Below are 13,887 nucleotides of genomic sequence, written 5' to 3'. Positions count from 1 at the left end.
GTCTAGAGGTAAAAACCTCTGAGTCTGACACCGAATAACATCGTCTAGAGGTAAAAACCTCTGAGTCTGACACCGAACAGCCTCGTCTAGAGGTAAAAACCTCTGAGTCTGACACCGAATAACCTCGTCTAGAGGTAAAAACCTCTGACTCTGACACCGAACAACCTCGTCTAGAGTTAAAAACCTCTGAGTCTGGCACCGAACAACCTCGTCTAGAGGTAAAAACCTCTGAGTCTGGCACCGAACAGCTTCGTCTACAGGTAAAAACTTCTGAGTCTGACACCGAACAGCCTCGTCTAGAGGTAAAAACCTCTGAGTCTGACACCGAACAATCTCGTCTAGAGGTAAAAATCTCTGAGTCTGACAACGAACAGCCTCGTCTAGAGGTAAAAACCTCTGAGTCTGACGCCGAACAACCTCGTCTAGAGGTAAAAACCTCTGAGTCTGGCACCGAACAGCCTCGTCTAGAGGTAAAAACCTCTGAGTCTGACACCGAACAACCTCGTCTAGAGGTAAAAACCTCTGAGTCTGACACCGAACAATCTCGTCTAGAGGTAAAAATCTCTGAGTCTGACAACGAACAGCCTCGTCTAGAGGTAAAAACCTCTGAGTCTGACGCCGAACAACCTCGTCTAGAGGTAAAAACCTGAGTCTGACGTCGAACAGCCTCGTCTAGAGTTAAAAACCTCTGAGTCTGGCACCGAACAGCCTCGTCTAGAGGTAAAAACCTCTGAGTCTGACACCGAACAGCCTCGTCTAGAGGTAAAAACCTCTGAGTCTGACAACGAACAGCCTCGTCTAGAGGTAAAAACCTCAGAGTCTGACGCCGAACAACCTCGTCTAGAGGTAAAAACCTGAGTCTGACGTCGAACAGCCTCGTCTAGAGGTAAAAACCTCTGAGTCTGGCACCGAACAGCCTCGTCTAGAGGTAAAAACCTCTGAGTCTGACCGAACAACCTCGTCTAGAGGTAAAAACCTCTGAGTCCGACACCGAATAACCTCGTCTAGAGGTAAAAACCTCTGACTCTGACACCGAACAACCTCGTCTAGAGTTAAAAACCTCTGAGTCTGGCACCGAACAACCTCGTCTAGAGGTAAAAACCTCTGAGTCTGACACCAAACAACTTCGTCTAGAGGTAAAAACCTCTGAGTCTGGCACCGAACAGCTTCGTCTACAGGTGAAAACTTCTGAGTCTGACACCGAACAATCTCGTCTAGAGGTAAAAATCTCTGAGTCTGACAACGAACAGCCTCGTCTAGAGGCAAAAAAACCTCTGAGTCTGACGCCGAACAACCACGTCTGGAGGTAAAAACCTCTGAGTCTGACACCGAACAACCTCGTCTAGAAGTAAAAAACCTCTGAGTCTGACGCCGAACAGTCTCGTCTAGAGGTAAAAACCTCTGAGTCTGACACCGAACAACGTCGTCTAGAAGTAAAAACCTCTGAATCTGACGTCGAACAACCTCGTCTAGAAGTAAAAACCTCTGAATCTGACGCCGAACAGCCTCGTCTAGAGGTAAAAACCTCTGAGTCTGACACCGTACAGCCTCGTCTAGAGGTAAAAACCTCTGAGTCTGACACCGAACAGCCTCGTCTAGAGGTAAAAACCTCTGAGTCTGACACCGAATAACCTCGTCTAGAGGTAAAAACCTCTGACTCTGACACCGAACAACCTCGTCTAGAGGTAAAAACCTCTGAGTCTGACACCGAATAACATCGTCTAGAGGTAAAAACCTTTGAGTCTGACGTCGAACAGCCTCGTCTAGAGGTAAAAACCTCTGAGTTTGACGCCGAACAACCTCGCCTAGAGGTAAAAACCTCTTGAGTCTGAAGCCGAACAACCTTGTCTAGAGGTAAAAACCTCTGAGTCTGACACCGAACAACCTCGTCTAGAGGTAAAAACCTCTGAATCTGACGCGGAACAGCCTCGTCTAGAGGTAAAAACCTCTGAGTCTGACGCCGAACAGCCTCGTCTAGAGGGAAAAAACCTCTGAGTCTGACGCCGAACAGCCTCGTCTAGAGGTAAAAACCTCTGAGTCTGACAACGAACAGCCTCGTCTAGAAGTAAAAAACCTCTGAGTCTGACACCGAACAACCTCGTCTAGAGGTAAAAACCTCTGAGTCTGACACCGAACAATCTCGTCTAGAGGTAAAAATCTCTGAGTCTGACACCGAACAACCTCGTCTAGAGGTAAAAACCTCTGAGTCTGGCACCGAACAGCCTCGTCTAGAGGTAAAAACCTCTGAGTCTGACACCGAACAACCTCGTCTAGAGGTAAAAACCTCTGAGTCTGACACCGAACAACCTCGTCTAGAGGTAAAAATCTCTGAGTCTGACAACGAACAACCTCGTCTAGAGGTAAAAACCTCTGAGTCTGACACCGAACAACCTCGTCTAGAAGTAAAAAACCTCTGAGTCTGACACCGAACAACCTCGTCTAGAGGTAAAAACCTCTGAGTCTGACGCTGAACAGCCTCGTCTAGAGGTAAAACCCTCTGACTCTGACACCGAACAACCTCGTCTAGAGGTAAAAACCTCTGAGTCTGACACCGAACAACCTCGTCTAGAAGTAAAAAACCTCTGAGTCTGACACCGAACAACCTCGTCTAGAGGTAAAAACCTCTGAATCTTACGTCGAACAACCTCGTCTAGAAGTAAAAACCTCTGAATCTGACGCCGAACAGCCTCGTCTAGAGGTAAAAACCTCTGAGTCTGACACCGAACAGCCTCGTCTAGAGGTAAAAACCTCTGAGTGTGACACCGAATAACCTCGTCTAGAGGTAAAAACCTCTGACTCTGACACCGAACAACCTCGTCTAGAGGTAAAAACCTCTGAGTCTGACACCGAATAACATCGTCTAGAGGTAAAAACCTTTGAGTCTGACGTCGAACAGCCTCGTCTAGAGGTAAAAACCTTTGAGTTTGACGCCGAACAAACTCGTCTAGAGGTAAAAACCTCTTGAGTCTGAAGCCGAACAACCTTGTCTAGAGGTAAAAACCTCTGAGTCTTACACCGAACAACCTCGTCTAGATGTAAAAACCTCTGAGTCTGACACCGAACAACCTCGTCTAGAGGTAAAAACCTCTGAATCTGACGCGGAACAGCCTCGTCTAGAGGTAAAAACCTCTGAGTCTGACGCCGAACAGCCTCGTCTAGACGGAAAAAAACCTCTGAGTCTGACGCCGAACAGCCTCGTCTAGAGGGAAAAAACCTCTGAGTCTGACACCGAACAATCTCGTCTAGAGGTAAAAATCTCTGAGTCTGACGTCGAACAGCCTCGTCTAGAGGTAAAAACCTCTGAGTCTGGCACCGAACAGCCTCGTCTAGAGGTAAAAACCTCTGAGTCTGACACCGAACAACCTCGTCTAGAGGTAAAAACCTCTGAGTCTGACACCGAACAACCTCGTCTAGAGGTAAAAATCTCTGAGTCTGACAACGAACAGCCTCGTCTAGAGGTAAAAACCTCTGAGTCTGACACCAAACAACCTCGTCTAGAAGTAAAAAACCTCTGAGTCTGACACCGAACAACCTCGTCTAGAGGTAAAAACCTCTGAGTCTGACGCTGAACAGCCTCGTCTAGAGGTAAAACCCTCTGACTCTGACACCGAACAACCTCGTCTAGAGGTAAAAACCTCTGAGTCTGACACCGAACAACCTCGTCTAGAAGTAAAAAACCTCTGAGTCTGACACCGAACAACCTCGTCTAGAGGTAAAAACCTCTGAGTCTGACGCCGAAAAGCCTCGTCTAGAGGTAAAACCCTCTGAGTCTGACACCGAACAACCTCGTCTAGAAGTAAAAACCTCTGAATCTTACGTCGAACAACCTCGTCTAGAAGTAAAAACCTCTGAATCTGACGCCGAACAGCCTCGTCTAGAGGTAAAAACCTCTGAGTCTGACACCGAACAGCCTCGTCTAGAGGTAAAAACCTCTGAGTCTGACACCGAACAGCCTCGTCTAGAGGTAAAAACCTCTGAGTCTGACACCGAATAACCTCGTCTAGAGGTAAAAACCTCTGACTCTGACACCGAACAACCTCGTCTAGAGGTAAAAACCTCTGAGTCTGACACCGAATAACATCGTCTAGAGGTAAAAACCTTTGAGTCTGACGTCGAACAGCTTCGTCTAGAGGTAAAAACCTTTGAGTTTGACGCCGAACAAACTCGTCTAGAGGTAAAAACCTCTTGAGTCTGAAGCCGAACAACCTTGTCTAGAGGTAAAAACCTCTGAGTCTTACACCGAACAACCTCGTCTAGATGTAAAAACCTCTGAGTCTGACACCGAACAACCTCGTCTAGAGGTAAAAACCTCTGAATCTGACGCGGAACAGCCTCGTCTAGAGGTAAAAACCTCTGCGTCTGACGCCGAACAGCCTCGTCTAGACGGAAAAAAACCTCTGAGTCTGACGCCGAACAGCCTCGTCTAGAGGGAAAAAACCTCTGAGTCTGACACCAAACAACCACGTCTAGAGGTAAAAACCTCTGAGTCTGACGCCGAACAGCCTCGTCTAGAGGTAAAAACCTCTGAGTCTGACACCGAACAACCACGTCTAGAGGTAAAAACCTCTGAGTCTGACGCTGAACAGCCTCGTCTAGAGGTAAAAACCTCTGAGTCTGACACCGAACAACCTCGTCTAGAAGTAAAAACCTCTGAATCTGACGTCGAACAACTTCGTCTAGAAGTAAAAACCTCTGAATCTGACGCCGAACAGCCTCGTCTAGAGGTAAAAACCTCTGAGTCTGACACCGAACAGCCTCGTCTAGAGGTAAAAACCTCTGAGTCTGACACTGAATAACCTCGTCTAGAGGTAAAAACCTCTGACTCTGACACCGAACAACCTCGTCTAGAGTTAAAAACCTCTGAGTCTGGCACCGAACAACCTCGTCTAGAGGTAAAAACCTCTGAGTCTGGCACCGAACAGCTTCGTCTACAGGTAAAAACTTCTGAGTCTGACACCGAACAGCCTCGTCTAGAGATAAAAACCTCTGAGTCTGACACCGAACAATCTCGTCTAGAGGTAAAAATCTCTGAGTCTGACAACGAACAGCCGCGTCTAGAGGTAAAAACCTCTGAGTCTGACACCGAACAACCTCGTCTAGAAGTAAAAAACCTCTGAGTCTGACGCCGAACAGCCTCGTCTAGAGGTAAAAACCTCTGAGTCTGACACCGAACAACCTCGTCTAGAAGTAAAAACCTCTGAATCTGACGTCGAACAACCTCGTCTAGAAGTAAAAACCTCTGAATCTGACGCCGAACAGCCTCGTCTAGAGGTAAAAACCTCTGAGTCTGACACCGTACAGCCTCGTCTAGAGGTAAAAACCTCTGAGTCTGACACCGAACAGCCTCGTCTAGAGGTAAAAACCTCTGAGTCTGACACCGAACAGCCTCGTCTAGAGGTAAAAACCTCTGAGTCTGACACCGAATAACCTCGTCTAGAGGTAAAAACCTCTGACTCTGACACCGAACAACCTCGTCTAGAGGTAAAAACCTCTGAGTCTGACACCGAATAACATAGTCTAGAGGTAAAAACCTTTGAGTCTGACGTCGAACAGCCTCGTCTAGAGGTAAAAACCTCTGAGTTTGACGCCGAACAACCTCGTCTAGAGGTAAAAACCTCTTGAGTCTGAAGCCGAACAACCTTGTCTAGAGGTAAAAACCTCTGAATCTGACGCGGAACAGCCTCGTCTAGAGGTAAAAACCTCTGAGTCTGACGCCGAACAGCCTCGTCTAGAGGGAAAAAAACCTCTGAGTCTGACGCCGAACAGCCTCGTCTAGAGGGAAAAAACCTCTGATTCTGGCACCGAACAACCTCGTCTAGAGGTAAAAATCTCTGAGTCTGACGTCGAACAACCTCGTCTAGAAGTAAAAACCTCTGAATCTGACGCCGAACAGCCTCGTCTAGAGGGAAAAAACCTCTGAGTCTGACACCGAACAATCTCGTCTAGAGGTAAAAATCTCTGAGTCTGACGTCGAACAGCCTCGTCTAGAGGTAAAAACCTCTGAGTCTGGCACCGAACAGCCTCGTCTAGAGGTAAAAACCTCTGAGTCTGACACCGAACAACCTCGTCTAGAGGTAAAAACCTCTGAGTCTGACACCGAACAACCTCGTCTAGAGGTAAAAATCTCTGAGTCTGACAACGAACAGCCTCGTCTAGAGGTAAAAACCTCTGAGTCTGACACCAAACAACCTCGTCTAGAAGTAAAAAACCTCTGAGTCTGACACCGAACAACCTCGTCTAGAGGTAAAAACCTCTGAGTCTGACGCTGAACAGCCTCGTCTAGAGGTAAAACCCTCTGACTCTGACACCGAACAACCTCGTCTAGAGGTAAAAACCTCTGAGTCTGACACCGAACAACCTCGTCTAGAAGTAAAAAACCTCTGAGTCTGACACCGAACAACCTCGTCTAGAGGTAAAAACCTCTGAGTCTGACGCCGAAAAGCCTCGTCTAGAGGTAAAACCCTCTGAGTCTGACACCGAACAACCTCGTCTAGAAGTAAAAACCTCTGAATCTTACGTCGAACAACCTCGTCTAGAAGTAAAAACCTCTGAATCTGACGCCGAACAGCCTCGTCTAGAGGTAAAAACCTCTGAGTCTGACACCGAACAGCCTCGTCTAGAGGTAAAAACCTCTGAGTCTGACACCGAACAGCCTCGTCTAGAGGTAAAAACCTCTGAGTCTGACACCGAATAACCTCGTCTAGAGGTAAAAACCTCTGACTCTGACACCGAACAACCTCGTCTAGAGGTAAAAACCTCTGAGTCTGACACCGAATAACATCGTCTAGAGGTAAAAACCTTTGAGTCTGACGTCGAACAGCTTCGTCTAGAGGTAAAAACCTTTGAGTTTGACGCCGAACAAACTCGTCTAGAGGTAAAAACCTCTTGAGTCTGAAGCCGAACAACCTTGTCTAGAGGTAAAAACCTCTGAGTCTTACACCGAACAACCTCGTCTAGATGTAAAAACCTCTGAGTCTGACACCGAACAACCTCGTCTAGAGGTAAAAACCTCTGAATCTGACGCGGAACAGCCTCGTCTAGAGGTAAAAACCTCTGCGTCTGACGCCGAACAGCCTCGTCTAGACGGAAAAAAACCTCTGAGTCTGACGCCGAACAGCCTCGTCTAGAGGGAAAAAACCTCTGAGTCTGACACCAAACAACCACGTCTAGAGGTAAAAACCTCTGAGTCTGACGCCGAACAGCCTCGTCTAGAGGTAAAAACCTCTGAGTCTGACACCGAACAACCACGTCTAGAGGTAAAAACCTCTGAGTCTGACGCTGAACAGCCTCGTCTAGAGGTAAAAACCTCTGAGTCTGACACCGAACAACCTCGTCTAGAAGTAAAAACCTCTGAATCTGACGTCGAACAACTTCGTCTAGAAGTAAAAACCTCTGAATCTGACGCCGAACAGCCTCGTCTAGAGGTAAAAACCTCTGAGTCTGACACCGAACAGCCTCGTCTAGAGGTAAAAACCTCTGAGTCTGACACTGAATAACCTCGTCTAGAGGTAAAAACCTCTGACTCTGACACCGAACAACCTCGTCTAGAGTTAAAAACCTCTGAGTCTGGCACCGAACAACCTCGTCTAGAGGTAAAAACCTCTGAGTCTGGCACCGAACAGCTTCGTCTACAGGTAAAAACTTCTGAGTCTGACACCGAACAGCCTCGTCTAGAGATAAAAACCTCTGAGTCTGACACCGAACAATCTCGTCTAGAGGTAAAAATCTCTGAGTCTGACAACGAACAGCCGCGTCTAGAGGTAAAAACCTCTGAGTCTGACACCGAACAACCTCGTCTAGAAGTAAAAAACCTCTGAGTCTGACGCCGAACAGCCTCGTCTAGAGGTAAAAACCTCTGAGTCTGACACCGAACAACCTCGTCTAGAAGTAAAAACCTCTGAATCTGACGTCGAACAACCTCGTCTAGAAGTAAAAACCTCTGAATCTGACGCCGAACAGCCTCGTCTAGAGGTAAAAACCTCTGAGTCTGACACCGTACAGCCTCGTCTAGAGGTAAAAACCTCTGAGTCTGACACCGAACAGCCTCGTCTAGAGGTAAAAACCTCTGAGTCTGACACCGAACAGCCTCGTCTAGAGGTAAAAACCTCTGAGTCTGACACCGAATAACCTCGTCTAGAGGTAAAAACCTCTGACTCTGACACCGAACAACCTCGTCTAGAGGTAAAAACCTCTGAGTCTGACACCGAATAACATAGTCTAGAGGTAAAAACCTTTGAGTCTGACGTCGAACAGCCTCGTCTAGAGGTAAAAACCTCTGAGTTTGACGCCGAACAACCTCGTCTAGAGGTAAAAACCTCTTGAGTCTGAAGCCGAACAACCTTGTCTAGAGGTAAAAACCTCTGAATCTGACGCGGAACAGCCTCGTCTAGAGGTAAAAACCTCTGAGTCTGACGCCGAACAGCCTCGTCTAGAGGGAAAAAAACCTCTGAGTCTGACGCCGAACAGCCTCGTCTAGAGGGAAAAAACCTCTGATTCTGGCACCGAACAACCTCGTCTAGAGGTAAAAATCTCTGAGTCTGACGTCGAACAACCTCGTCTAGAAGTAAAAACCTCTGAATCTGACGCCGAACAGCCTCGTCTAGAGGTAAAAACCTCTGAGTCTGACACCGTACAGCCTCGTCTAGAGGTAAAAACCTCTGAGTCTGACACCGAACAGCCTCGTCTAGAGGTAAAAACCTCTGAGTCTGACACCGAACAGCCTCGTCTAGAGGTAAAAACCTCTGAGTCTGACACCGAATAACCTCGTCTAGAGGTAAAAACCTCTGACTCTGACACCGAACAACCTCGTCTAGAGGTAAAAACCTCTGAGTCTGACACCGAATAACATAGTCTAGAGGTAAAAACCTTTGAGTCTGACGTCGAACAGCCTCGTCTAGAGGTAAAAACCTCTGAGTTTGACGCCGAACAACCTCGTCTAGAGGTAAAAACCTCTTGAGTCTGAAGCCGAACAACCTTGTCTAGAGGTAAAAACCTCTGAATCTGACGCGGAACAGCCTCGTCTAGAGGTAAAAACCTCTGAGTCTGACGCCGAACAGCCTCGTCTAGAGGGAAAAAAACCTCTGAGTCTGACGCCGAACAGCCTCGTCTAGAGGGAAAAAACCTCTGATTCTGGCACCGAACAACCTCGTCTAGAGGTAAAAACCTCTGAGTCTGACACCGAATAACCTCGTCTAGAGGTAAAAACCTCTGACTCTGACACCGAACAACCTCGTCTAGAGGTAAAAACCTGAGTCTGACGTCGAACAGCCTCGTCTAGAGGTAAAAACCTCTGAGTCTGGCACCGAACAGCCTCGTCTAGAGGTAAAAACCTCTGAGTCTGACAACGAACAGCCTCGTCTAGAAGTAAAAAACCTCTGAGTCTGACACCGAACAACCTCGTCTAGAGGTAAAAACCTCTGAGTCTGACACCGAACAATCTCGTCTAGAGGTAAAAATCTCTGAGTCTGACGTCGAACAGCCTCGTCTAGAGGTAAAAACCTCTGAGTCTGGCACCGAACAGCCTCGTCTAGAGGTAAAAACCTCTGAGTCTGACAACGAACAACCTCGTCTAGAGGTAAAAACCTCTGAGTCTGACACCGAACAACCTCGTCTAGAGGTAAAAACCTCTGAGTCTGACACCGAATAACATCGTCTAGAGGTAAAAACCTTTGAGTCTGACGTCGAACAGCCTCGTCTAGAGGTAAAAACCTTTGAGTTTGACACCGAACAACCTCGTCTAGAGGTAAAAACCTCTGAATCTGACGCGGAACAGCCTCGTCTAGAGGTAAAAACCTCTGAGTCTGACGCCGAACAGCCTCGTCTAGACGGAAAAAACCTCTGAGTCTGACACCGAACAATCTCGTCTAGAGGTAAAAATCTCTGAGTCTGACGTCGAACAGCCTCGTCTAGAGGTAAAAACCTCTGAGTCTGGCACCGAACAGCCTCGTCTAGAGGTAAAAACCTCTGAGTCTGACACCGAACAACCTCGTCTAGAGGTAAAAACCTCTGAGTCTGACACCGAACAACCTCGTCTAGAGGTAAAAACCTCTGAGTCTGACACCGAATAACATCGTCTAGAGGTAAAAACCTTTGAGTCTGACGTCGAACAGCCTCGTCTAGAGGTAAAAACCTTTGAGTTTGACGCCGAACAAACTCGTCTAGAGGTAAAAACCTCTTGAGTCTGAAGCCGAACAACCTTGTCTAGAGGTAAAAACCTCTGAGTCTTACACCGAACAACCTCGTCTAGATGTAAAAACCTCTGAGTCTGACACCGAACAACCTCGTCTAGAGGTAAAAACATCTGAATCTGACGCGGAACAGCCTCGTCTAGAGGTAAAAACCTCTGAGTCTGACGCCGAACAGCCTCGCCTAGACGGAAAAAAACCTCTGAGTCTGACGCCGAACAGCCTCATCTAGAGGGAAAAAACCTCTGAGTCTGACACCGAACAACCACGTCTAGAGGTAAAAACCTCTGAGTCTGACGCCGAACAGCCTCGTCTAGAGGTAAAAACCTCTGAGTCTGACACCGAACAACCACGTCTAGAGGTAAAAACCTCTGAGTCTGACGCCGAACAGCCTCGTCTAGAGGTAAAAACCTCTGAGTCTGACACCGAACAACCTCGTCTAGAAGTAAAAACCTCTGAATCTGACGTCGAACAACTTCGTCTAGAAGTAAAAACCTCTGAATCTGACGCCGAACAGCCTCGTCTAGAGGTAAAAACCTCTGAGTCTGACACCGAACAGCCTCGTCTAGAGGTAAAAACCTCTGAGTCTGACACCGAATAACCTCGTCTAGAGGTAAAAACCTCTGACTCTGACACCGAACAACCTCGTCTAGAGTTAAAAACCTCTGAGTCTGGCACCGAACAACCTCGTCTAGAGGTAAAAACCTCTGAGTCTGGCACCGAACAGCTTCGTCTACAGGTAAAAACTTCTGAGTCTGACACCGAACAGCCTCGTCTAGAGGTAAAAACCTCTGAGTCTGACACCGAACAATCTCGTCTAGAGGTAAAAATCTCTGAGTCTGACAACGAACAGCCTCGTCTAGAGGTAAAAACCTCTGAGTCTGACGCCGAACAACCTCGTCTAGAGGTAAAAACCTCTGAGTCTGGCACCGAACAGCCTCGTCTAGAGGTAAAAACCTCTGAGTCTGACACCGAACAACCTCGTCTAGAGGTAAAAACCTCTGAGTCTGACACCGAACAATCTCGTCTAGAGGTAAAAATCTCTGAGTCTGACAACGAACAGCCTCGTCTAGAGGTAAAAACCTCTGAGTCTGACGCCGAACAACCTCGTCTAGAGGTAAAAACCTGAGTCTGACGTCGAACAGCCTCGTCTAGAGTTAAAAACCTCTGAGTCTGGCACCGAACAGCCTCGTCTAGAGGTAAAAACCTCCGAGTCTGACACCGTACAGCCTCGTCTAGAGGTAAAAACCTCTGAGTCTGACACCGAACAGCCTCGTCTAGAGGTAAAAACCTCTGAGTCTGACACCGAACAACCTCGTCTAGATGTAAAAACCTCTGAGTCTGACACCGAACAACCTCGTCTAGAAGTAAAAACCTCTGAATCTGACGTCGAACAACCTCGTCTAGAAGTAAAAACCTCTTGAGTCTGACACCGAATAACCTCGTCTAGAGGTAAAAACCTCTGACTCTGACACCGAACAACCTCGTCTAGAGGTAAAAACCTCTGAGTCTGACACCGAATAACATCGTCTAGAGGTAAAAACCTCTGAGTCTGACACGGAACAACCTCGTCTAGAGGTAAAAACCTCTGAGTCTGACACCGAACAACCTCGTCTAGAGGTAAAAACCTCTGAGTCTGACACCGAACAACCTCGTCTAGAGGTAAAAACCTCTGAGTCTGACACCGAACAACCTCGTCTAGAGGTAAAAACCTCTGAGTCTGACGCCGAACAGCCTCGTCTAGAGGTAAAAACCTCTGAGTCTGACACCGAACAACCTCGTCTAGAAGTAAAAACCTCTGAATCTGACGTCGAACAACCTCGTCTAGAAGTAAAAACCTCTGAATCTGACGCCGAACAGCCTCGTCTAGAGGTAAAAACCTCTGAGTCTGACACCGAATAACCTCGTCTAGAGGTAAAACCCTCTGATTCTGACACCGAACAACCTCGTCTAGAGGTAAAAACCTCTGACTCTGACACCGAATAACCTCGTCTAGAGGTAAAAACCTTTGACTCTGACACCGAACAACCTCGTCTAGAGGTAAAAACCTCTGAGTCTGACACCGAACAGCCTCGTCTAGAGGTAAAAACCTTTGAGTCTGACGTCGAACAGCCTCGTCTAGAGGTAAAAACCTCTGAGTCTGACACCGAATAACATCGTCTAGAGGTAAAAACCTTTGAGTCTGACGTCGAACAGCCTCGTCTAGAGGTAAAAACCTCTGAGTCTGACACCGAACAACCTCGTCTAGATGTAAAAACCTCTGAGTCTGACACCAAACAACCTCGTCTAGAGGTAAAAACCTCTGAATCTGACGCGGAACAGCCTCGTCTAGAGGTAAAAACCTCTGAGTCTGACGCCAAACAGCCTCGTCTAGAGGGAAAAAACCTCTGAGTCTGACGCCGAACAGCCTCGTCTAGAGGGAAAAAAACCTCTGAGTCTGGCACCGAACAACCTCGTCTAGAGGTAAAAACTTCTGATTCTGACACCGAAGAGCCTCGTCTAGAGGTAAAAACCTCTGAGTCTGACACCGAACAACCTCGTTTAGAAGTAAAAACCTCTGAATCTGACGTCGAACAACCTCGTCTAGAAGTAAAAACCTCTGAATCTGACGCCGAACAGCCTCGTCTAGAGGTAAACACCTCTGAGTCTGACACCGTACAGCCTCGTCTAGAGGTAAAAACCTCTGACTCTGACACCGAATAACCTCGTCTAGAGGTAAAAACCTCTGACTCTGACACCGAACAACCTCGTCTAGAGGTAAAAACCTCTGAGTCTGACACCGAACAACGTCGTCTAGAAGTAAAAACCTCTGAATCTGACGTCGAACAACCTCGTCTAGAAGTAAAAACCTCTGAATCTGACGCCGAACAGCCTCGTCTAGAGGTAAAAACCTCTGAGTCTGACACCGTACAGCCTCGTCTAGAGGTAAAAACCTCTGAGTCTGACACCGAACAGCCTCGTCTAGAGGTAAAAACCTCTGAGTCTGACACCGAACAGCCTCGTCTAGAGGTAAAAACCTCTGAGTCTGACACCGAATAACCTCGTCTAGAGGTAAAAACCTCTGACTCTGACACCGAACAACCTCGTCTAGAGGTAAAAACCTCTGAGTCTGACACCGAATAACATCGTCTAGAGGTAAAAACCTTTGAGTCTGACGTCGAACAGCCTCGTCTAGAGGTAAAAACCTCTGAGTTTGACGCCGAACAACCTCGCCTAGAGATAATAACCTCTTGAGTCTGAAGCCGAACAACCTCGTCTAGATGTAAAAACCTCTGAGTCTGACACCAAACAACCTCGTCTAGAGGTAAAAACCTCTGAATCTGACGCGGAACAGCCTCGTCTAGAGGTAAAAACCTCTGAGTCTGACGCCAAACAGCCTCGTCTAGAGGGAAAAAACCTCTGAGTCTGATGCCGAACAGCCTCGTCTAGAGGGAAAAAAACCTCTGAGTCTGGCACCGAACAACCTCGTCTAGAGGTAAAAACTTCTGAGTCTGACACCGAACAACCTCGTCTAGAGGTAAAAACCTCTGAGCCTGACACCGAACAACCTCGTCTAGAGGTAAAAAAACCTCTGAGTCTGACGCCGAAGAGCCTCGTCTAGAGGTAAAAACCTCTGAGTCTGACACCGAACAACCTCGTTTAGAAGTAAAAACCTCTGAATCTGACGTCGAACAACCTCGTCTAGAAGTAAAAACCTCTGAAT

The 13,887-nt window shown here is 47.5% G+C and overlaps 1 protein-coding gene across 1 annotated transcript in view; it reads right to left on the bottom strand.

Annotated features, from left to right (window-relative positions):
• Positions 1-739: 739 nt before the first annotated feature.
• The window catches only part of LOC142906772 (uncharacterized), a 366,932-nt gene continuing 353,784 nt past the window's right edge, over positions 740-13,887 (bottom strand). The window contains exon 5 of the mRNA XM_076055238.1: positions 740-1,314. Within this exon, the coding sequence (XP_075911353.1) occupies positions 841-1,314 (474 nt within the window). The 3' untranslated portion in view covers positions 740-840. The remainder of the gene's footprint in view (positions 1,315-13,887) is intronic.

This window comes from Petromyzon marinus, chromosome 70 (assembly GCF_048934315.1).
Source record: "Petromyzon marinus isolate PM22_M1 ecotype Great Lakes invasive population chromosome 70, UKy_Petmar_22M1.pri1.0, whole genome shotgun sequence".
Lineage (NCBI taxonomy): Eukaryota > Metazoa > Chordata > Hyperoartia > Petromyzontiformes > Petromyzontidae > Petromyzon > Petromyzon marinus.
Note: the sequence above shows the minus strand (reverse complement) of the source record. Positions and strands in the feature narration are given on the sequence as shown.